Below are 23,161 nucleotides of genomic sequence, written 5' to 3'. Positions count from 1 at the left end.
TGAACAGATGAAGTGCTGTTCAAAGTCAATGTAGCCCAGACTTAGGGGACAGAAGAATTAATGAGAAAATGAGAATCTACCAGATGGTGCTGCAGTATTCCTCGCTGCACATCCGCCACCTCAAGCAGCTTCTATACATGCAAAGCCCCAGGGCCCCACCTGGTAGCAGCATAATTACCCTAAATGTGCACTTATGTTTCATTACACCTTGGCCATTACTATGTGGACTGATTACAAGTATCAATCCCTTTCATTTTCATACACCTCTGCAGTTCCATAGCATTCAACTGTGAAAACTCAGCACTCTAGTCACTTCTAACACACGGCCCATGCTGATAAAACCGCAGAGGGTAAATTATTTGTCACTCTGCAGGGTGCCAATTCAGTTTGATAAGGATGACATCATGCCCATTTTACCAATAACAATGGCACTAACAAGAACGTGTAATCAACAAACCTCAGTCCTCCGCTAGCCCTGGCAGGTGCAACTCTTTTTATGCTAAAAATAAGCCAACATTAGCTTCCAGCTCAAAACTATTTCTTTTATCACAATGCTAAGCAGAAGTTGGCTTCCATAAGGCACTGCAGCTGCTGCTGCCACGGCCGCTTCTGCAGATGCCTGCATTAATTGTATCAAGGACATACTGAAATAAGTGCTTATTCAGCACAATGGCTATTGGGGAGCAGCTGGAAGCACAAGGCAAACTGTCTTGAAGAGAATGTACTAACCTAGTGTGTAAATTACAATGATGAAGTACAAAGAGAGTCTAAGTTTAAGGGTCTATAACTGCAGAACAGCATGAAAATTTAGTGTTATCAATGGAGTCTGGATCAACTAAAAAAGGAGCAGACCCTTTCAGATTTCACCAAAACTACTTTTAGAATGGGGGTGATATTTAGTACCTTTTCTACACGGCAGAAATAGGAAAGTCACCATTAAAAATATCAACAGTGTTGACACTTCCCTTTTTATATGCACAAATTATAATTCTCCTCATGTATGAGTGTATGCCTGTGTGTGTCTCTGAACTAATTAAACCGCAATATAAGATTTGTTTATTATACAGAAGTAACATGTAGCTCAAAAGAAAGGACAAATTTGCCTAGCTTTCTTCCTCATTCCCTTAATACCTATTCATGCCACCTCTATACAACCACATAGATGTACTATATATGGATTACGTACTTTGGCCATTTCCCTCCCATTTCCTAACCTCTATATTAGTGAGCAACAATGAATTAATGGTGATTAAAGGCGATTCCAGGTGACAGGTAATTATGAAGCTTCTGATAGTTCTAGTTTGGGTTAGGGATAGGGGAAATTATTCAACAAAGATACTGCTGAAATAAGTGCATCCTTGGAGAGGAATGAAATGTAAAATCAGAGCAACAGGTTAGGACCAGACCATGAAGTCCCATGATTCTATGTCAGCCTTCACCATGGTCTCTGTAACAACACTTATCCTGTCAGAAGGGGCTAAGAACGACCAAACTCCTACACTGGTTCTGAAATTGGCCTGAAAACATACTGTGACTCTAGTAATACAACATACCTAATCTGACAGTCTTCTGAGATCTGTTAGATTAGTGATGTCTGGGCTGCAACTATAAAGCAGTTCAGTCATCTAAACTGAACACGATACACTTCAAACATAAATCGTGTTTTCTGAACCATTCACAAAATGACCCATGCTGGTGTGAATCACACTTTTTACATGTTAGAAAATGACCACAAATCAAAATAACTAAGTTATTGGACAACTGTTCAAATATTAACACAGTAGATCCTTATTGTCTATAAATCTCCAGATTCACAAAGGTCATGCCATTAATAATTAGCTCTCTTTTCGGTGACATCTTCCACACAGAAACAAAGATTTAGTAATTTACAACTAAAAAATTGTAAGAGACTTACTCTATATTACACTGAGATATAAATGCCGAGATGCTGGCTAAGCTCCCTCACCAAATAAATGACTTGATCTTCCATTTGAGCCTAAGAGTAAAAGCTATTCAAACACAAATTCAAGCCTCAGGAAATTCAAATTGCTTCTCTCCACAGACTTTCACGGTATGAAGAAATAGTTAAAAACAGAATGGTTGGTCTTGAATGTCAAGGGTCTACTGTGTAAGTCACCAATAAATGTCACGTACAGCTTGCTTTAATTTTAGCTTAGTGCAAAAGGAATATTTTATATAAAAAGACAAGGATGGGTTTGTAGAAACATGTCCAAGCATGTTTAGGCAATAGTAACTGTACCTGTAATCTGCACTGGGAACCAATCCCTCACTGCTTCAGTAATAATTTCCATTTTTATGTAGCATTTCCTAGCAAAATTGTCCTGATGCTAAAATGGTGTTACTGTCACAGTCAAACTATTATGTAATCAGGAATCCCGTAAAATAACAAGTTATGGTATATCTTCATCCAAAGACACATGGGTGAATTTTTAAATTTCTAACCAATTTAATCACAATGGACACAACTCTAATGATTCTATCCACTAACCCATGGCCTTAAAATCTGTAAAATAATATCTGTGTGAATATTTGAGGAGTTAGAAAAGATAAATTTTAAAAAGAATAAGAATAAATTTCTGGTGTAAACCACAAAGCAAGATGGCTGTTATGCCCAAATGGGTCTTAATAGTTTTTGTGTCTGAAATGGTTTTTTTTCTGAGTGTATTTGATATTTGACAGATATATTAGCTCTTGAGCATCATTTATCATGTTTATTTTTAATAGGTTTCCCTTAGAACAGCTGCCTAAGATGCTAATCTTTTCTTTTTTCTTGGGCCTTTTGTAAATATTTGAAATAGCTATTCATTAACAGTTGCACATTTATTCAGTCCTGTTGTACAGCTTGTGAACTGGCATTTAGCTTTTACTTTATTTTTTCTATCTGTTGGCCAGACTAGAGAAACCCTGCTGTTTGGGTTCAATCTGTCAAGGTTCAAATTATCCTCCAACTGAGAGCTAATCAAGGGTGTCTGACCTGGTTTGCGAATAAACTAGAAACAAAAGTAGGTTTATTTTTTCTTTCTTTGGGGCACTGGTTCTCAAAAAGTAAAGCAAAACAAGAGCAGATCACAAATACAATTGCCTAAAATTAAAATCAGGCACACAACTACCTTTACTCAGCACTTCTGAAGTACTCGGTTTCCAGCTATAAATCCATTTTTATAGGAATTGGTTTGCAAATAGGTTTCAAATTAAAATTCACAGTTCATTTAATGCAAGCCTGTGGCATGAGGGGCACGTAGATTTTAGGCAATCAAGTTACTGTGATGGGTTCGCTGGAGACCTAAAGTATCTTCATGGATCCCAAGTCTCAAATTAATAGAAGTATATGTGGCAGAACTAACCTTTCTGTATCATTATCATTACTATATCCATTTTATGCACATTTCTAAAACATGAAATGCAGATTTTTCTTTTATTTTAAATATTTTCGATCTTAAAATCTGATAAGAACAAATTTTTTTTAACAATTTCAGCAGAGTTAGTTTTAAATGTACCTTACAGAACTACTTAGTGAATGCACTTAAATGTAGTCTTGTTTACTAATACAAATATTAAAACACTTTTCTCTTAGTATATTAAGGTTCCTAGAGCCTAGAAGTTTTGCTTGGCTCTGATTTTCAGCGTTCTGTTGTATTTAACAGGTATTTAATCTTTTTGCAACAGCTATGGACAACGAAACTGAGGTCTGGGGAAATATTGTCAGGGCCACCATTCAAGAGCACTATGATTGCAATTCCACTAAGGGCTTCTCTCAAAATGATCCCAACTGATGAAATGACCCCAGTTATCATAATAAACTAAACTGCACCTATAGCAACAAATGCATTTGCAATACCAAGTATTTGAGCCCAGCATTTTCCCTGAGGAACGGCATGCTATAGTGCAAAGTGCAGAGGCCAATCAATCAGGAAATCTCAATTTTAAGACTCTTCCTCAGACTCTAAGCGTAACCTCTCTGTGCTTCAGCAAAACAGAGATAACAAGCACCAGCAGCAATAATTCACGAGGTGAATATAAAGATGAAATGAAAAGCTAGATGTAAAAGTGCAAGGAAAATTATTTGATACACACTTTAGAAAATTTTATTTATATAAGGACCATAAAACAGCAAAATGCCTGAATTGTATTTATAATCACACCTGTGCTCACAGAAAACAATCATTATAAATAAGAAAAGAATAAAAATAAAATAAGAGATAAAATCAGCCATGTGCTATTTTATGTTTATTGATGGTAGGATATAATAAATATCATGCAGCATGTACAATAAATTTTTACTTATTTAGGAATGATAATTTTGATTTCTGAAGTCGATATTTAAGAATACTTAGCAATAGAGTGGTTGACTATATCATAAAATGTCAATAGCTGATATTCAATTTGAGAAATACCATTTTACCTAAAATACACTGGTCCAAGTTTCCATTTAGTTTTCTCTTTATTTATTCTGAACAAGCCAGCCATCATTAAGTAGCACTTTATTTTTTAGCAATTTTATATTTTATGAAGAGAAAAATATATTTGTTTCATAACTTGCTATCAGTCACAGTTAGAAATCACAAATTGCTTCTTCTAATGTTCCAGAATTCATAATAGAAAATGTAAAATGTAAACATCATTTCACTATCAGAAACTCTCCACTTAATAGGCACTTGACAAATGTTTGTTAAATAAACAAATAATAGTAATAACAATTAGGATTAACAGGCACACTAACCTTGGCCAATGTGTTAGAAACTCAATAATTTGCTTGTATTAACTCAAAGTAAGCTATTTTAAATGTCACCAGTTTAAGTCTAGAAACACAATAAAATGCAAAATGTCAGTTGATTTAAGTAAAAACATTACAGATTTTCAAAATTCATGGAGTAAAGGGATATTTTTCATGTGACTGCATTACTTATTAATTAATTTAGTTACAGATACATTATTGCTGAAAACATTCAAATGCTGGGCTAATACGGTAAGTGAAATTATTTTAAAATCTTTATTCAATTTATTCTCCAGTTAACACAGTGCCAAGTTTCTCCTAACCTCTCCCCTTTTTTACTAAAACAAATTACATAAGTGAATTACATCTCCAAGTCAGTACGACTATAAATGAAGGTCAGACCACTGCATATAAGTTATTTCAAGTCTGAAAAAGCACAGATGTAACCAGAGCGAACAAATATAAATGTAAAAACAATCAAATTTTTCAAAGGAAATGTATTTTCTTTTTAATTCCTGTTTTCTTCAACATTTCATATATAAATGATTCCCTTCATTTCAAATATTACCTAGTGTGGCATTATTTGCTTACATATTACAGTATGGGTATACATTAATATTCATAAAAATATAGTCTTAACTGTGCCCAATCCATATTATCCTCCTTAAATTACCTCACATCTGTGAACAATCCATTTTTCTCATTACCAATTATGGGTGCTAGTTGGGTATTCCTTCAAAATCCAGGATCCAGACATTTACAATGCTCATTCTGAGAACGTTCGCTGCTTCCAATTAGTAAGGCAAAAGATGAAGTTTCCATTTTACAGTTCTGAGAATCATAGAGGCATGCATGCATACATTCATTCAAAACACATTTATTGAACATTAATACTGATAGCAAGATAAGTAAGACCCAAGGGGTCTTTACTGAAGAGGAGGTAGAGGATATAAACATCTAAACAAATCACTTTGTCTAAATCTAGTAAGCACTATTGATGATGTATGAAGAAAAAATTATGTGGTGATTGGAGAACCAATTATGTGGTGCAGAATGAGGAGAGATGATAGCTGAAGAGAACTGAGACCAAAATACAAAGGGTCACAAGCATCATGTCGTCCTACAGGCCATTTCTACTCAGTGGGACCCATGCACCAGCAGTATCAGCATTACCTGGGAGCTTAAAAATGCAGACTCTCAGGCCCCATACAAGACCTACCAAAATAAAATTTGCATGTTAACAAAATTCCCAGGGGATCTGTATGCACTTTATAAACATGCATATAGTCCAGTGTTTCTTCTTCTTCTTTTTTTTTTTGAAACGGAGTTTTGCTCTTGTTGCCCAGGCTGGAGTACAATGGCGCGATGTCAGCTCACTGCAACCTCTGCCTCCCGGGTTCAAGCGATTCTCCTGCTTCAGCCTCCCGAGTAGCTGGGATCATAGGCACCCACCACCACGCCCAGCTAATTTTTGTATTTTTAGTAGAGGCGGAGTTTCTCCATGTTGGTCAGGCTGGTCTTGAACTCCTGGCCTCAGGTGATCCACCCGCCTCAGCCTCCCAAAGTGCTGGGATTACAGGCATGAGCCACCTCGCCTGGCCTCAGTGTTTCTTCTTAAATGAAGCCCAGGCATAGCTATGTAAGAGTATATGGGTATATGCGCATGCACGCGCACGCGCACACACGCACACACACACACACACACACACACACACACACACACACACGTTAGGAAGAAGACAAGGCAGAAAGAATGTCAACAGTCATTTCTTAGGTGGTGACTTATTTTCTCCTGTTCCTCCTTTCTCCTTGCTCTCTTGTTATATCATTGAGAACAGTAATAATAAGAATTCATTTATTAAGCATTTTCCAAGTCTTGCAGACTCAGTATTATATTATTTTAATTTTCAGGTATTTAGTAAGTATGCTTTATCCTTATTTTTACAATGGGAAAACTGAGGTTGGGTAAGAGTAAGTAACTTTCTTAAGGTCACAGAGGTAGAAACTATGGAAACAATTGAACCTATTCTGGTTTTAATCAAAATGTCATAGTATCACAAGCTTAACTGAATCACTGCTCTTATTACTCCGTGATATACTGACTTACATGCTAGGCTGTAAACTGTAAGCCACTTGGCCGCTGGCTGTGTGATTTTTAGCTTTCTCTGTGCTTAACAGTTCCTGGTGATATGCCAGTAATTGTTAAAACTATAATCCTAATATTACTACATATTGAGTTTCATGGAAAACATACCTCAATTTATCTAACTAATCTTATGAGTTAAATGTAACGGTATTATTTTACTATTAAAATACATGTCAAAAAGTAACAAAATATGTCTTGCTGCATAACACATCATACAAAAAATAACTGGCTTAAAATAATTCTTCTGCAATCTGGGATAGGCTCAGGTGGGCAGGTCATTTGATCAGTGTGGTGGCTGGAACATTCAATATGACTTCTCCATTCACATGTCTGAAGGCACAGCTGGGAAGCTAAAATTTCTGTGGGCTGCCTAAGCATCTCTCTGTCCACATGATATTGCCAATAAGGTAGACAGATCTCCTTACAATGGCAGCTCAGGGCTCCAGCAACATCCCACAAGAACAAGCCCCAGCACATAAGTACTTATCAAACCTCTGCCTGCATCACACTTTCTAATGTACTGCTAGCCAAAGCAAGACACATGCGCAAGCCAGCTGTCATGGAAAAGTTCTGTCTACATAGAACATGAATCCTGGGAGCTACCAAGTAATAGTCTACCAAGGATTTTTCAAGTTTATCCACTTTTTATAGAGAGAGAAGAAAACAGGAATTGTTGCTTTTCCAGATTTGTTAAATCTTAGATTATTTTAAAATATATTTATGAAATATGTAAGCAATAATGCAACACATAAAATCAACTAAAATTAAATATTTAAATAATTTTTATGCCAAAAGTGGGCTTTGCCCATGGCACACATGGCCTCTAAGCCCTGAGTCAAGTCCAGCACTCCAAGTGGCAGATAACAGAACCCATTCAGTTAATCAGATGGGACCTTCTCCCATTTAATCTTCACAAGCTTAGGTTTACGTATGCTTACATTTATGGTTTCATATTCTGGCCTTGATCTCTGAATCAGATCTCTTTGTTTTAATGACATTCTGGGCTACCCTTCTGGTTTGGGACTTTGGGATCCACTGTTATTTCTGAGGTCCGATTATTTGACATACCAGGTGCACAGGCCCATGTGCAAATCCTCTATCAGTCCTGACTCAGGAAACATGGCTATTACTCCTACCCCCACCACTGAAGCCCGTCACTTCACTACTGGCAAAGGTATTTAGGGAAAGTTCTTACCCTCCTAATAAGATGAGGATGTAGAGAACCATTTACATAATTTACATTTATGCTTTTCTCTAAAAAAAAAAAAAATAGACCACACTATGCAGAATGTTTCTAAACAGATCTAAATTCCATAAGATTCCATTAATTTATAAATTATTTTTATTCATGTATTCATTCAGCAAGTATTTTTTTTTTTTTAGATGGAGCCTCACTCTGTTGCCAGGCTGGAGTGCAGTGGTGCAATCTTGTCTCCCCGCAACCTCTGCCTCCCGGGTTCAAGCAATTCTCCTGCCTCAGCCTCCCGAGTAGCTGGGACTACAGGTGCCTGCCACCACGCCCAGCTAATTTTTGTATTTTTAGTAGAGAAGGGGTTTCACCATGTTGGCCACGAAGGTCTCAATCTCTTGACCTCGTGATCTGCCCCAACTTGGCCTCCCATAGTGCTGGAATTACAGGCGTGAGCCACCGCACCCAGCCCAGCAAGTATTTATTATGGGCCTACTCTACGCCCTATGCTATGCTAAGCTCTAGGAATGCAATGATGAATAACAAAGGTATTCTCACTTCTCAGAACAGACAATAAATAAATGAATGAACAGATAAATGAATACAAAGCACAAATCATGATAAATGCTTTGGCTGAGCCAAGTGGCTCAGCACTTTGGGAGGCTGAGGCAGGCGGATCACCCAAGGTCAGGAGTTTCAGACCAGCCTGGCCAACATGGTGAAACCCCGTCACTACTAAAAATAGAAAAATTAGCCAGGCATGGTGGCAGGCACCTGTAATCCCAGCTACTCAGTAGGCTGAGGCAGGAGAATAACTTGAACCCGGGAGGCGGAGGTTGCAGTGAGCTGAGATCACGCCACTGCACTCCAGCCTGGGCAACAAAGCGAGACTCCATCTCAAAAGAAAAGAAAAAAAGAATTACGATAAGTGCTTTGAAACAAATAAACATAGTGATATGATAGAGAACAAGAGAAAAAATGTTCCCTTCAAAAAGGTGGTCAAAGAAGGGCCTTATGAGGAGGTGATATTTAAGTGGACACTTTAATGTGAAAAAGACAGCCATGCAAAGACCACAGGAAAAACCACTCAAGGAAAACGAAATTGCTATATTCAAGGAACTAAGAAACAACAGTTGGATGCTAGCAAGTTAGAGAAAGTGCAACAGGATGAATTTGGAATGGAAAGTGCAGCCAGATCACATGGGATCTCATGGGCCTTGATGAAAAGTTGAACTGTATTCCTCTTCAAAGGCAGAACACTTCTGGCCCTAGTCAAGTTCTTCCTCTTCTAAGAAGCCACTGCTTAATCTTCTAGTCCAAAACTTCTTTCTGTAAACTCTCATACTCACCATCACTTTTTTCCTCCCATATTCTTTGAATTGTCTTTCTAAAAAGATGTTACCAATGCTATCACTGTTAGAGCTATTAGAGCTGAAGAAGCCACAGTGTAGTGGTGACAGAACTGGCATTGGGTGACTGCAGCTTGGGGAGTCACCTCTCTGTAGGCTTCATGTTCCTTAGCTGGAAATGAAGGGCAAGGGAACTGCAAAGCCTTCCTCCTATTCTGCAGTTCTTTTACTTATTCATAGATTTGTAGTTAAGACCATAGAGTCAGGCAGGAAACGGAAGAGGGAAAGCCAGGTGGCTTCCAGATTTCTCCTGAAGCAGATCTTCATAACACCATTTTTTTCTTTTTCTTTTCTTTTTTTTTTTATTTTTTTTATTTTTTTTATTTTTTCTGACTCAGGATCTCACTTTGTCACCCAGGCTGGAGTGCAGTGAACACCATTTATTTGTTAAAAGAAAATTTTCACAATAGTAGGCTACCACATGATCAAAGAGAATCCATGAGCTTCAAAGTTAATCTATAAATTTTAGTTTCTCAAATGTTTCAAACAGTCAGATTTCTATTTCTACATCTTAGTCAAGTAACAAAAAATGACTCATTAAAAAAAGATACATATGTGATTTAATTTCCTATACTAAAAAATGGATAATACGCAATTCTTTAAAAATAAATTTTATTTTGTTTATGTAGTCTAACTATAGTGATATGCACTTATGAAAAATATAGAAAATATTAAACTAGCAAAAATGTTTAATACAGTCTTTGTCCCCAAGAAAAGTAACATTTTGGCATAATTTCTCCTTTTTTTCTGTTTTTAATTCTTTTTTATTTTTACTTCCTTTTAAAAGTAATTGTGATCATATAGTACATATGATATTACAGCATTTTTTAAAAATCAACATTATAAGACATTTTCTGGGTTATTATCAACTTTGTAAACATTATTACATGCAATTTTATAACACTCCATCCTGTAAATGTATCAAAATGAAGCACTTTACATACTGGAAGAACTGTAGATTTCTACTACAATTGAGATTTAGCACTTTTTCTCAAATAAAGAGAAATTAAGCAAAGATGTACCTTGTCTCAAGGAAATAAAGTTGTCTTCCAAAACTACACAAATTTGTACATTACTATATAGCTATAAAAACAAGCTAATTACTTCATTCGTGTTGATAAAAAATGAAGAATTATTTTCACAATACAGGCGTATCAGTTTTATTAAGACATGGATAAGGAAGTTCAAGGTCCCTTTGTTGTTCTAATTATACACAGTGTGGTATTTTGCTTTGAAAGGCTCAACTCAAACTGTACCAAAATATTGATATGTAAACAGGAAAAAAAAAGTCAATACAGAATAAAAAGAGCTAAATCCCAGAAAAAATCTAGGCTAGTGATTCCCAAACTTATAGAGCTTTAAAAATAAACATTCCCAGGCTTGTAAGCCCAGCTCAGTATCAGAATCTTTTGAGGTAGAGCCTGGAAATCTGTATTTTAAAATTCCCCAGAAGAGGCCGGGCACGGTAGCTCACGCCTGTAATCCCTGCACTTTGGGAGGCCGAGGTGGGCAGATCACTTGAGGTCAGGAATTCGAGACCAGCCTGGCCAACAGGGTAAAACCTCATCTCCACTAAAAGTATACAAATTAGCCGGTGTGGTGGCATGCGCCTGCAATCCCAGTTACTCGAGAGGCTGAGGCAGGAGAATCACTTGAACCCGGGAGGAAGAGGTTGCAGTGAGCCGAGATCACGCCACTGCACTCCAGCCTGGGCGACAGAGCGAGACTTCATCTCAAAAAAGAAATTCCCCAAAAAGAATCTGAAGAAAGGTCTGGTGTGGGAGGAATGGAGCTGGGGCCTATATCTATTACAGAGGGAAAACTGGCCCAGATTTTTATTAGCTCACATAAATGGTACATTTCTTCCCCAATCCTCTTTAATACTTTGATCAAATGTTTTGGTATACGTAATCAAGAAAGTTCTCTAGACAAACATTTCTAGAAGTGATCTTTGTATCATCTGCCTCCCAAACATTTGGAATGATTGTTTTGAAAAATGCAAATTCCTGGGCCTACGGCTAGGCTACTGAATTGGGAATGTGGCCAGATATTTGCATTTCAAACATATATCTCAATAATTGCCAATGACCTCAATAACTGCCAGATCCACAGAGGTTATTCTCAAAGATAGAGGTGTTTAAAATCTACTTTTATAAATGATTACTATCTCATCATCATTCCTCTTCCTTAACTAAAATTCAACAAATCAGAAAGATCTATGTGGAGTGTATGATCACAGAACCATTCTTTCCTTATTCATTCATTGTCTCATCAATTCTTTCTCATTCTTACCCAATTATATTGTCACAGGTTAAAAACTCTTACCACCCAGTTTTCCCTCTTGTTCACACTACCAGAAATGATTGACTAAGAGGACATATTTTTAAAAGTCAGCAATCTAAATCAAACTTCTCTTTCTTATATTACAAATAACAAGAAATGTGTTGGAACTCACAAAGAGAAATAAAAAGCATGACTGAGAACAGCAAATAAAAAGAAATACAGAAATTTATAACCTCTGTAGAACAGCCAAGGTCCCACTAACAAACATTTTTTTTTTCCAGGCAGAAAATTTTGCTCGCCCTACTTGATATTGTGCAAGTATGTTTACTGCAGTTTAATATCCACACAAGCAGGAGAAGAAATTTAATAATTTTTCAACTGGAATGAACTGACAGCCAGTGTTAGAAAACTGCAGACTCTGCGGAATCAATAAAGGCTGCTGGCATCACAATGTAGTACTTTTGCCCAGAAAACATCTCACAAAGGTCGGGTTTACAAACCACCAGGTAGCAGTATCACTTTCACATCTTTCCAAGGCTATTAAAATTCCATTAAACAACCTTCCAAAACCAACTTGCAGCCTTTAAAGTTCTCCAACATCATCCCAGAGACACATCAGCCTCAGTTCAAATGGTAAAAGCAAACACTTGGTTAACTCTTATTCCTGGTCACAAGAATCATTTGCAGAATTTCATTTAGTAAAGGTATCAAAGCAAATATATATTACTTATAACTGTAAGTGTGGAACTAGGTGGACATACCCTTTTGGTAAAATGTTAGATACCCATTAACTATCAGATGATTTCCCAAAGTAAGTTGTTTCTCTGTTGTAAATCTTGGAAAGCCACCACCTCTACATATCTGGTGTTATAAAATCAAGCCCATGTCATAAGACACAGCATTCAACTGTGCTGGAAGAGCAGTTGAAACTAAGCAATATCTCTTGCCCACTTAAAAAATATGGTTTTTCCATACTACTTTTTCATTATGAGTTCCAAGTCATACATGGAATTTCATCAGGCATAATCAATTCTAGATTAACCACTCATTCAACATTTATTGTGCACCTACTAAACCCATATTCACACTGCCACATACGCCTGACCCCAATCCCCTCTTGGTTCAGTCTTCCCATGTCCTAAAATACAGATGAAGAAATGGGAAACACGTGCTCCTGAGTAAGCAGCATTTCTTTCCACCTCTGAGCAGAGATGCATGGCTCTCACCAGATGCAGGCAAGAGTCTTCATTAAATACATCAGTTTTCCTCCAACGGGCATAAACTTCATTATTTGCTTATTTGATCTCAAAAGCAGGTGGATTTGCGCTCAATCAAAGCAGAATATGGGCACCTCAGGATCTTGACAGAGAACACAGAAGTCTGTTGCCCTGTTCAAACCAAACGTCTCACTGAAAGAATTATGTTTATAGTGGAAAATGGGCAGGCTGTTTGTTCCTTTAAATCAGTGGTCTCCACATATCACTTTCTGAATCAGCTAAAAATTTTTTTAAAAGTATTCCCATGGATGTATACTTATTAATTATATTCATGTAATACTGTACTAATATATACAATATGAAACATACACAAAGAAAAGAAAAATTTAAAGAATGAGAAAACACAAATAAATACAAATTCTAATGTTTTTTTCCTGGACCTAGCTATACCACCTCACAAAATGACCTATGGTGTACAAACCCCTAAGGTATTATTAGCCTCTATAACAGGAGTCCTTTACAGCCCCCAATGGCTGTGGAATCTGGAAGTAGACCAGATTATCAGTGAGTAGTATACTTTGTATTGTCTTAGCACCCAATAAATCCCTTCAGGGTGTTATGCTTTTCAAGACATGTCTGCAAGTTCTTTTTTTTTTTTTTTTTTTTTTTGAGCCGGAGTCTCGCTCTGTCGCCCAGGCTGGAGTGCAATGGTGCTATCTTGGCTCCCTGCAACCTCCGCCTCCTGGGTTCAAGCGATTCTCCTGCCTCAGCTTCCCAAGTAGCTGAGATTACAGGTGTGCACCACAATGCCCGGCTATTTTTTGTATTTTTAGTAGAGATGGGTTTTCGCCATGTTGGTGAGGCTGGTTTAGAACTCCTGACCCCAGGTGATCCACCCGCCTCAGCCTCCCAAAGTGCTGGTGATTACAGGCATGCAAGTTCTAACAAGAAATGCCAAAATATATAACTTTCAGAAACATAGTATGTGAGTGAGTGTTAAAGGGACGCTGCTGGGACCTACTCTATCCCTCAACACTCCCTATGTGAAAACTCTTTCAAACCTAATGCCAAGCTGGTATTACTTTTCTTTAAAGACAATAAGTGTTCAAGAAGCTAAGAGTCAAAAGTGTTGCTTGATTTTAAAAACCATGTGTGTGATTATGGCCAACTTTCCTGTGTTCCAATTTTCTACCAAGTTTTGGACTTTCTAATTCTTATCTGTTTTCCCAGAGTCTCATTATTTTAAATAACTTTTATACTTAACTGCACGTTTGTAAATTGTTTTATAGAGCACAAAAGAGCAAAACATAAATAAAATTCACCAATAGCAGTGAGGGATGACTGCACTATGATTTTCATAAGGATAGATTTAACAAGGTATTTCCAGAAGCAGCAGATTTTCTGTACGTTGGACTATGCATACTCTGAACTATGAAAACTCAGAATTATGAACAAATGTAACAACCTTGGGATCACATCCTTGTTTCCCATGGCAAGGATAAGCTGTTTGCCCCATTATCAGCAAACCTCTCCTTCTGTCCTCCTTACTGGCAGAAGTAATCAACTATTGATTGTAATTATGTACCATTATCATACCTTTTCTAAAGCATGTGCCTATTAGCAGAAATAAGAACTGCTGCTAATGAATGCTCAATAAATATTTGTTGAATGAATGGAAAAATAACAGCTACATAGTTGCAATAGTTACCTTAGTTAAAGAGTCACCATTTGGTTTCTTTCTTTCAGAGACTTCGGCAACACAGAAGCCTCGGGATTCAGAACGGCAAGTAGATCTCATCCTGAATACTCAGCATAATCAATGGCAGTGGCTAACGAGAACTTTGTGAGAGGGATTCTGAGGAGGAAATCTGGTTGATTTGTAAGAATGACTTCTTTTATCCCAAATTTGGTGTCTGTTTCTGCATACTTCAATTTTCATTAGTCCAACTTGCTACTCTCTCTCCTAAACTAGGAGGAGATCCTTAAAGACAGGGACCATGTGGTTTTCATCGTAATTCCGACCTATGCACAGTAAGTACTCCATAAATGTCAGCCACCCTTTTGTGATGCCTTGGTTGATAACAAAAACAGCTGAGCCTTTTAACTTAAATAAGTACCTTTGGACTTTGAAACCATCCATTCACTATCTAGGGCGGTAATAGCAAATTAACAACGATAGTGTTGCCCCTCCACCTTCCCTATATGGCCGTTATTTACTAATCAACCAGGGTTTCTCCTCAGAATCCTTCTCACTACAGAATTGACAGGGTCAGCTCATTTTATAGCTTCAACCAAAAAATTTTCTAGAATAGTGGTTCTTAATTGTAGTTCTCACCCCTGACTATCACTGGAGTCACCTGTATTTTAGAAAACGCAAAGCCCTCATCCATGGAAATTGTGATGCAATTGTTAGGGTTATGATGCAGACACATTTGGTTTTGGTTTTATAAGACTGCCAAGTGAGTTAAACAGCCAGATTGAGAACATTAATCTATTCTACATCTATAAGACTGCCAAGTGAGTTAAACAGCCAGATTGAGAACATTAATCTATTCTACATCTATATTAACATAAAAGGTTAAATCCTTCTTTTATGGATTGACAATATATTAACATATTAGACACAGAACCATAAGTTCTGCCATGAAGAATCTTGATTAATTTGTTTAAATTAATTTCCCCCAAAATTGACCATGGAACCCCTTCATAAATAACCCCTATCATATAGGGTTTGTTTGTTTGTTTGTTTTTGAGACGAAGTCCCCTCTGTTGCCCAGGCTGGAGTGCAGTGGCACGATCTTGGCTCACTGCAACCTCACCTTACGGGTTCAAATGACTCTTCTGCCTCAGCCTCCCAAGTAGCTGGGGTTACAGGCGTGCACCACCACGCCTAGCTAATTTTTGTATTTTTAGTACAGAAGGGGTTTCATCCTGTGTGGCAGCCTGGTCTTGAACTCCTGAACTCAAGTGATCTGCCTGCCGAGACCCTCTCAAAGTGCTGGGATTACAGGCGTGAGCCACCACGACTGGTCAATCATACAGTCTTAATGAAGCACAGCCATATCCATTTATTTGCATATTTTCTGTGGCTGCTTTCATGCTACAAGGGCAGAACTAAATAGTTGCAGCAGAGGCCTTATGGCCCACAAAGCCTAAAATATTTACTATTTGTCCTTGAAGGAAACCTTCACCACTCCTGGATTGCAGTGTTCAGGAATACCTTAAATAATTAGAAACACTAATCTAAACCAGCAGATTCTGGCTGAATCCTCAAAGTTCTGAGGAAAGGCCTCATTAAACACGGTCCCACTTCTACTTCAACCACGGTGGTCTGCCTCTACTTTTTCAAGTTTCCTTAGTAAAAAGGGTTCCCTTTGTTGCTAAGAAAAGTTTAAACACCACTGACAGAAACTCAGAGACCTGAATAGGCAAAGGCCACATAAATTATACTCTTGTTTCTGCCGCTGATAGTCTAAACTAACAGTCCCCGAAGTCACAGCGATTAATCTTAGTTTATTCAAACTGAATATCTGATAAATAGCTATTTAGGCACTGTGTTCACGATCTCAGTTATGTGTATTATGTACACTACATTTATTTAGTTCTCCCAAAAAATGTCTTTTAAAGGTTACATTTTAGTATTATATTTTTAGGTTTTGCAAGAATCAACAGAAGAAAAAGCCAGGTAGAGAATATATCTTCAATTTCTATCTATCATTAGTCAAAAACATTTCTACTGTATCATTCAGTGTCTCTTAGGAAAGAATGCATGAAAATAATTCTGAGTCTTTAGTGCCTAGAAACATGTAGACTTCTCTTGGTAAAGTATATACTTTCTTTTACATACTCCTATCAGATTATATAAATCACTCTATTTCACTATTCTTCTGAAGAGCCAGGACTCAACAGTTGTAAAATCATCTTCCCTCTTTCAAAACACAATACAGCATTTTACATGGCTCTTATTTCCATGGTCTTTTACATACAATCATTTAATGTAAGCTGCCTAAAATCCTTTTCGGAAGTTGACAATTGTTATAACAAACATGTAAATTGCATCATCAATCCTACACATAACATGCATTTCTCAACTGAATACAGCACATATGAAAAGATAAAGGAATTAAAGAGACATTTAATTTAACTGCCATATAAATCAACAGAATGCAATTATGGCCCCCTTTTAATCTTGGGTCGAAATCAGTGTATACTAATCATCATTACAGTCATATGGGACTTGATATAAAGTGTACGACTGAACAATTTTAAGCTTATACAATAGAAAATCAAATATTGCTCATATTCTTTCCTATCTAAAAAAGTTGGAAGCAATGTACTACAGCTGCATTTCATAATTAATCTTATACATACTAGATAGTATCTTTGCAAGTCTTGAAATACAGAATCCATTTTTTAAAATTCCAACATTAATATCGAAATTAATTGAAATCACTAGGCATCAAGAAATTTTCTTCCTGTTCTGAATATTTCATCCTAATTTATTTTACCTTTCCATAACCAGTTTATGCCACTTATCTTGCAGGGGCTTTTCAGATTTATGAGGGAGCCAAAAAGTAGTAACACACAAATGAGATCTAGAAAAGCACACGATAGCTATAAAAACAGCTCATCCATCATGTCTACATTTTGATTCCAGAGACAGCGCGGTGAAAGGTGTTGTTTCCACACCACTCACCCTGCACGCTTAAAAAGGTTTGCTCCATCACTTATACAACTGAAACTGATTGATTAGCTGCTAGAGAAAAATCAATACAAATATCCTAGAAAACACTAGCTTGTAAGTTCATTCTGGCCCCAACAAAGTCCTGGTCACCACTTGACATGTTTTTCTAGATATCTAAAATGCAACCGTGTCAAACCCAGCAAACTCAGCCCCCAAACACTGTTAATCCCAGGAATTTTTAAAACCTGAATCTCATCAGAAGGGAGGAAGTGAGAAGGAAGGTTTCATAACAGTCTGTGAGAACAACGAAATGATACCCAGAAGTTACCTGGTAAATCTTAAACTCACATGCAGAAGTCTCCTCAAAAATAAAACACACACTGAGAAGGCAAAAATAGTCAATTATGGAGGTTGAGAGAGAGAAAAAAAAAACGCCAGAAAACCAGTAAGATGTAATTTATATACAAAAGAAATTACATTTCTATTTAAACATAGAAATATTTACTTTAATGCTGTCCATTCAAAAGTTAATGAGCTCTCTCATTTTTTGGCAGCTGAATGCATAGTCAGCATATTTTTAGTATTGTGGGAAGCCATTTTATATTCAGAATGACTTCATGATTATTTCAGAATGAATGCTTTCTTGCCTTTGGGTTAGCCTTTAGTCTCCTCATTCATTAGACTAACAAGAAATAAATTTTTATGAATATAAAATGTCTCATAATCACACCTGTAATCCCTGCACTTTGGGAGGCAAAGGTGGGCAGATCACTTGAGGCCAGGAGTTCGAGACCAGCCTGGGCAACATGGCAAAACCCTGTCTCTATCAAAAACAGAAAAATTAGCCAGGTGTGGTAGTGCACACCTGTAGTCCCAGCTACTCAGGAGGCTGAGGTGGGAGGATTGCTTGAGACCAGGAGGAGGAGGCTGCAGTGAGCCAAGATCTTGCCCCTGCACTCCAGTGAGATCTCACCTCAAAAAAACAAAAAATAAAATAAAATGTCTGATAAATATGCTATTTGGAATAAAATTTTGATCCTATTGTATATTCTATCATATGACTGGAAACCTGGGTTCTAATCCTCATTCCACAGTTGATATAGAGTTTTAAAAAATCATTTTGTAGTTCTGACATACAGGAACCATTAAAAAAATTAAAAGAAAGAAAATGCCACTTTAAGGATGGGAAATTTAACTCCCATCCACAGAGTGGCTTTAAACCTAGTACTACAATTTATTGGTGGCATATTTAGGTTTTTCATTATAGAGTAACTTTTCATAAAACCATGTTTGTTATTCACTATAAGACAGGCAATCTAATCATGGTAGAATGCAGAACTTAAGAGTTTCTGGTCCAAAGAATATTCCTATTACCTGAATTATTAAATAACTAAATGTGCAAAAGTCATAGTAATAAGAAAATGAGTCATTTCTTCTATTATGTTTACTTTCATAATTATTATTTGCAATTTTAAAGCTCAAACTTAGGATTTCTATAACAGCATTAAAATCTCAATGTCTTTTGCAGAAAAAAGACAGTGCTACTAAAATGTCTTAAAAATATTAGCTTATAGATTGATAATTCCTATTTTTGAAGGGATTATAAGGCCATCCTTAGCATAAATTTGCACTTCTCAAATTTAGAAAATGAAAGGTAACTGTCATACTAAACATCTATCTACAGAGTAATTTTTCATAAAACATAATTTGGACTCAAAAGAAAAATCTGTCATTTGATTTTAGTCATTAATGTTTTTGCTATGGATGTTACAATATTATTACCCAAAATTAGACTTCTCTTCCTGGCTTTGGATTTTAGTTTAAGTAATATTTCTTCTTCATAATATATATATATATATATTTTTTTTTTTGAGATGGAGTCTTGCTCTGTCGCCCAGGCTCGAGTTCAGCGGCACAATCTCAGCTCACAATCTCAGCTCACCGCCTCCCGGGTTCACGCCATTCTCCCGCCTCAGCCTCCCGAGTAGCTGGGACTACAGACGCCCGCCACCACGCCCGGCTAATTTTTTGTATTTTTAGTAGAGACAGGGTTTCACTGTGTTAGTCAGGATGGTCTCGATCTCCTGACCTTGTGATCTACCCACCTTGGCCTCCCAAAGTGCTGGGATTACAGGCGTGAGCCACGGCGCCCAGCCTCTTCTTCATAATATTGACACAGCCAATTACTTTATACATGTTATCTCAAATTCATAAAATAAAAATATTAAATGTTAATAGTGATGAGAAAGCCATAAGCTTGGAGAGGTGGGATACTGTGTTCACATCATGTGGCTGGTAAGCAACAGAGTAGTATTTCAAATCTAAACTGCTTATAGCAAAAAGCACCAAATACTTGAGGACTTAAACTTTTCCTGGCTGGGTGCAGTGGCTCACACCTGTAATCCCAGAACTTTGGGAGGCCAAGATGGCTTGAGGCCAGGAGTTCGAGACCAGCCTGGCAAACACAGGGAGACCCTGTCTCTCTAAAAAATTTAAAAATTAGCCAGACTTGGTAGTGCACGGCTATAGTCACCACTACTGGGGAGGCTGAGGCAGGAGGATCGCTTGAGCCCAACAGTTTGAAGCTGCAGTAAGCTCTGACTGTACCACGGCACTCCAGCCTGGGTGATACAGTGTGAGTCCCTGTCACCAAAAAGAAAAAAGAAAAAAAAACCACATTTCCTGAACACACTAGATTATCTCACAAGTTAGCTCACCAGTCCAAAAACTAGCATTTAGCTTCAATTCTAATATACAGATAATAAGGCAACAGAAAAACCTGATGTTGCAAACATTCCATGGTTGGGAATAAAAAGATACTTATCTTACTGATGTTGATAAGAGTAATCTTCTAATACGTTCTCTAAAAACAGCTACTACATTACTGCTAACCTCTGATATATTATTTGAATCACTCGCCTTAACTAGTCCAACCCACTTGGATATGACAATGTTAACTTACTAAAGATCTACAGAAGCAATACACTGTAAATTGGTTGCTCAGAGGGCATTTCTAAAGATAAATTACAGAGCTAAGGTGGATATTGTTAGAAAAAGTCATAATCAGTTTATACAAACTATGTTTCTGAGGCAGGAGAACAGGGTCTGGAGGCAGGGAAGCTAAGGCCAATTCATCCTGACTTCCTAGAACTAAATCAGAAAAAAAAAAAACTTTCCAGCCTAAGTAACAAAAAGGACCAGAGGTTACTCCCTTTGCAAACCCCCATCTTTTCTGCAGGGCAGATGGGAAATTGAAAGTATCTCTGATTGGTTGCTTTCTGCAACCAGTAAGACGTTTGTATAAGCATGCAACTTTGTAACTTCACTTCAGCTTTCCACAACCAATCAGATGTTTGCATAGGAGTGTGACCTTTGTAACTGCACTTCAGCCTCTGATTAGTTGCTCTCCACAACCAATCAGACTGACCACGGACCACCATTTCATTTACATGGGGTGAACACCAAGTGGCCAATGGGAAACCTCTAGGCGGTATTTGGATCCCAGAAGATTCTGTATCCGGGCCCTGGAGCCACTCCTCAGACCCACTCCCACACTGTGGAGTGTATTTTCATTCTCAATAAATCTCTGCTTTTGTTGCTTAATTCTTTCCTTGCTTTGTGCATTTTGTCCAATTCTTTGTTTAAAACGCAAAGAACCTGGACACCACCCACCAGTAATATTTCTGTTCTGTCTTCTTTTTTTCTCAAGTCACATATAATTCACAAATGTGTCCATATAAAGCCATGAAGCAATCATATCCAAATGTTAGCATAAGTTACAGGTGAAAACAGATGCAAGAGAGTGAAGAGATTTTCACTTTCTACATGGTGATTTTACAGCTTTACATTTTTCAAATAAGTTTTCAAGTAAAATGAAATAGATTTTTTAAAAAATTATATGCAGTTGCACTTAGAAATGGATGACGTTAAAAAAGTACTAATTTGCATGCCTTCTAAGTTGCAGTGTTTGGTAGATAGTTCATCTATGTCTAATATCGCCAATATCTCACAGATATACAAAAAAACAAACACTAATTAAGAATACCAGCAAAGATTTTTTCACATAGATGTAGTTTCTGGGAAAATTTTTGCCCCTTTTTAAAAATCCTTGGAAGTACTGGTTATGCTGTAGTAAAGACAACCACCCAGGCTTTTTCTTAGATTAGACAATAATCTGGCTGTAAAAGGAGAATGCTGGCAAGAGTCAGTAAATTTCCTTTATTTCCCTCTCAATGCTAGTTGAATGTGAAAGGAGGAGGGGACTGAGCTAAGAATATACAAGTAGAGAAAAACTGTTGGGAGGCATCAATAAATCAAACAAGGAGATATTTTTCTCTATTAAAAGAAACATTCCAAATTCATGTTTCTAAAAGTTTTCTATAGACTAAACAAAAAAATGAATTTGGAACTCATACTTTCTGAGACGCAGAGTATGAAATACTGAAACTAGCACTCCAAGTTACTTGCCAAAAAGAAAAGTACATTGCCAATAACTATTAACCTGCAAGATTATGAGACAATAGATTATCTCATGTTGGGAATAAAAACACACCACTGTTACAGGCACATACTATAAACAAAGACAAAAGAGGAAGTTTATGGTTTGAGCAGTTATATGTCCACACAACTGTGACTCATGTTAAAGATAAGTCTTACTATATATGCTGAGAGAGACCTAGATAATCACATTTCCCGGCAAGTGATGACTCAGAAGTAGCTGGCCACCCCACATAAATCATTCTCATTAGGTCTGTCCCCCAGTACCACTCTTTACTAGTCTGACAGTCATGTGGTTAAAAAGGGTGGCCTCCTTTATTGGCTGATATGAAAACTTATCTTCTTCAAAGATGTCTACAAACCCTAATTAGTTCTATTTTCTAAATGGTCAAAAAATGTCAAAGAAAGAGATGAAAAATCTGAGTATTTCACTTGTCCACAAAAATCTTAATTGACATCAGAGGCTCATGGATTTCATTTTATCTTAATTTTGTCTTTTCCATGGAGTCTAGAGATGGGTGATAAAGTTCAAAATACATCATTTACCTTAGAGTGATAAGAAAATGGAAGCGTAGTAAAAGAAGAGTAATTAATGTAAAAATAAACTGAGTGATTAAATCTGGTCACATCTTTTATTAGTTAAGCTCATATATTTGTAAAACTCTTCAGAAAACTAAAGAAGTTGGTCTCTAAACTGAAGTATTACTTAGAAGGCTAACATAATTTATTAAGAAGACTAATTTCACATGTAATTCTAGAAACTCTTACCTTGAAAAGATTGTTTGGCTCTATCTACTAGTTCATCAATTGGATAACTGGCCAAATTTCCTCTGGCGTGTTTAGTTTTGCAGTAGGTACAAGCATTGAGACACCTGTTCAAATGATAACAATAAATAAGACTCAAATTTCTAAAGATAGCATATACTTAACATGGGGGTACCTCAAACACACACAAAAGTGCTCTTTCAGAAACATTTGCTTGGTTTATACAAGAGATTCAA

General features: G+C 37.0%; 1 protein-coding gene across 5 annotated transcripts in view; it reads right to left on the bottom strand.

The window, feature by feature from the left end:
* The window catches only part of CDKAL1 (CDK5 regulatory subunit associated protein 1 like 1), a 715,037-nt gene that overhangs the window by 362,850 nt on the left and 329,026 nt on the right, over positions 1–23,161 (bottom strand). For all 5 annotated transcript variants that reach the window (XM_054557269.2, XM_024248919.2, XM_054557271.1 and 2 more), the window contains one exon: positions 22,929–23,032. In XM_054557269.2, coding sequence (XP_054413244.1) covers positions 22,929–23,032 — 104 coding nt within the window. The remainder of the gene's footprint in view (positions 1–22,928; positions 23,033–23,161) is intronic.

The sequence above is a fragment of the Pongo abelii genome, chromosome 5 (genome assembly GCF_028885655.2).
Source record: "Pongo abelii isolate AG06213 chromosome 5, NHGRI_mPonAbe1-v2.0_pri, whole genome shotgun sequence".
Classification (NCBI taxonomy): domain Eukaryota; kingdom Metazoa; phylum Chordata; class Mammalia; order Primates; family Hominidae; genus Pongo; species Pongo abelii.
The sequence above is the reverse complement of the archived record's forward strand: the minus strand, read 5'-3'. Positions and strand labels throughout refer to the sequence as shown.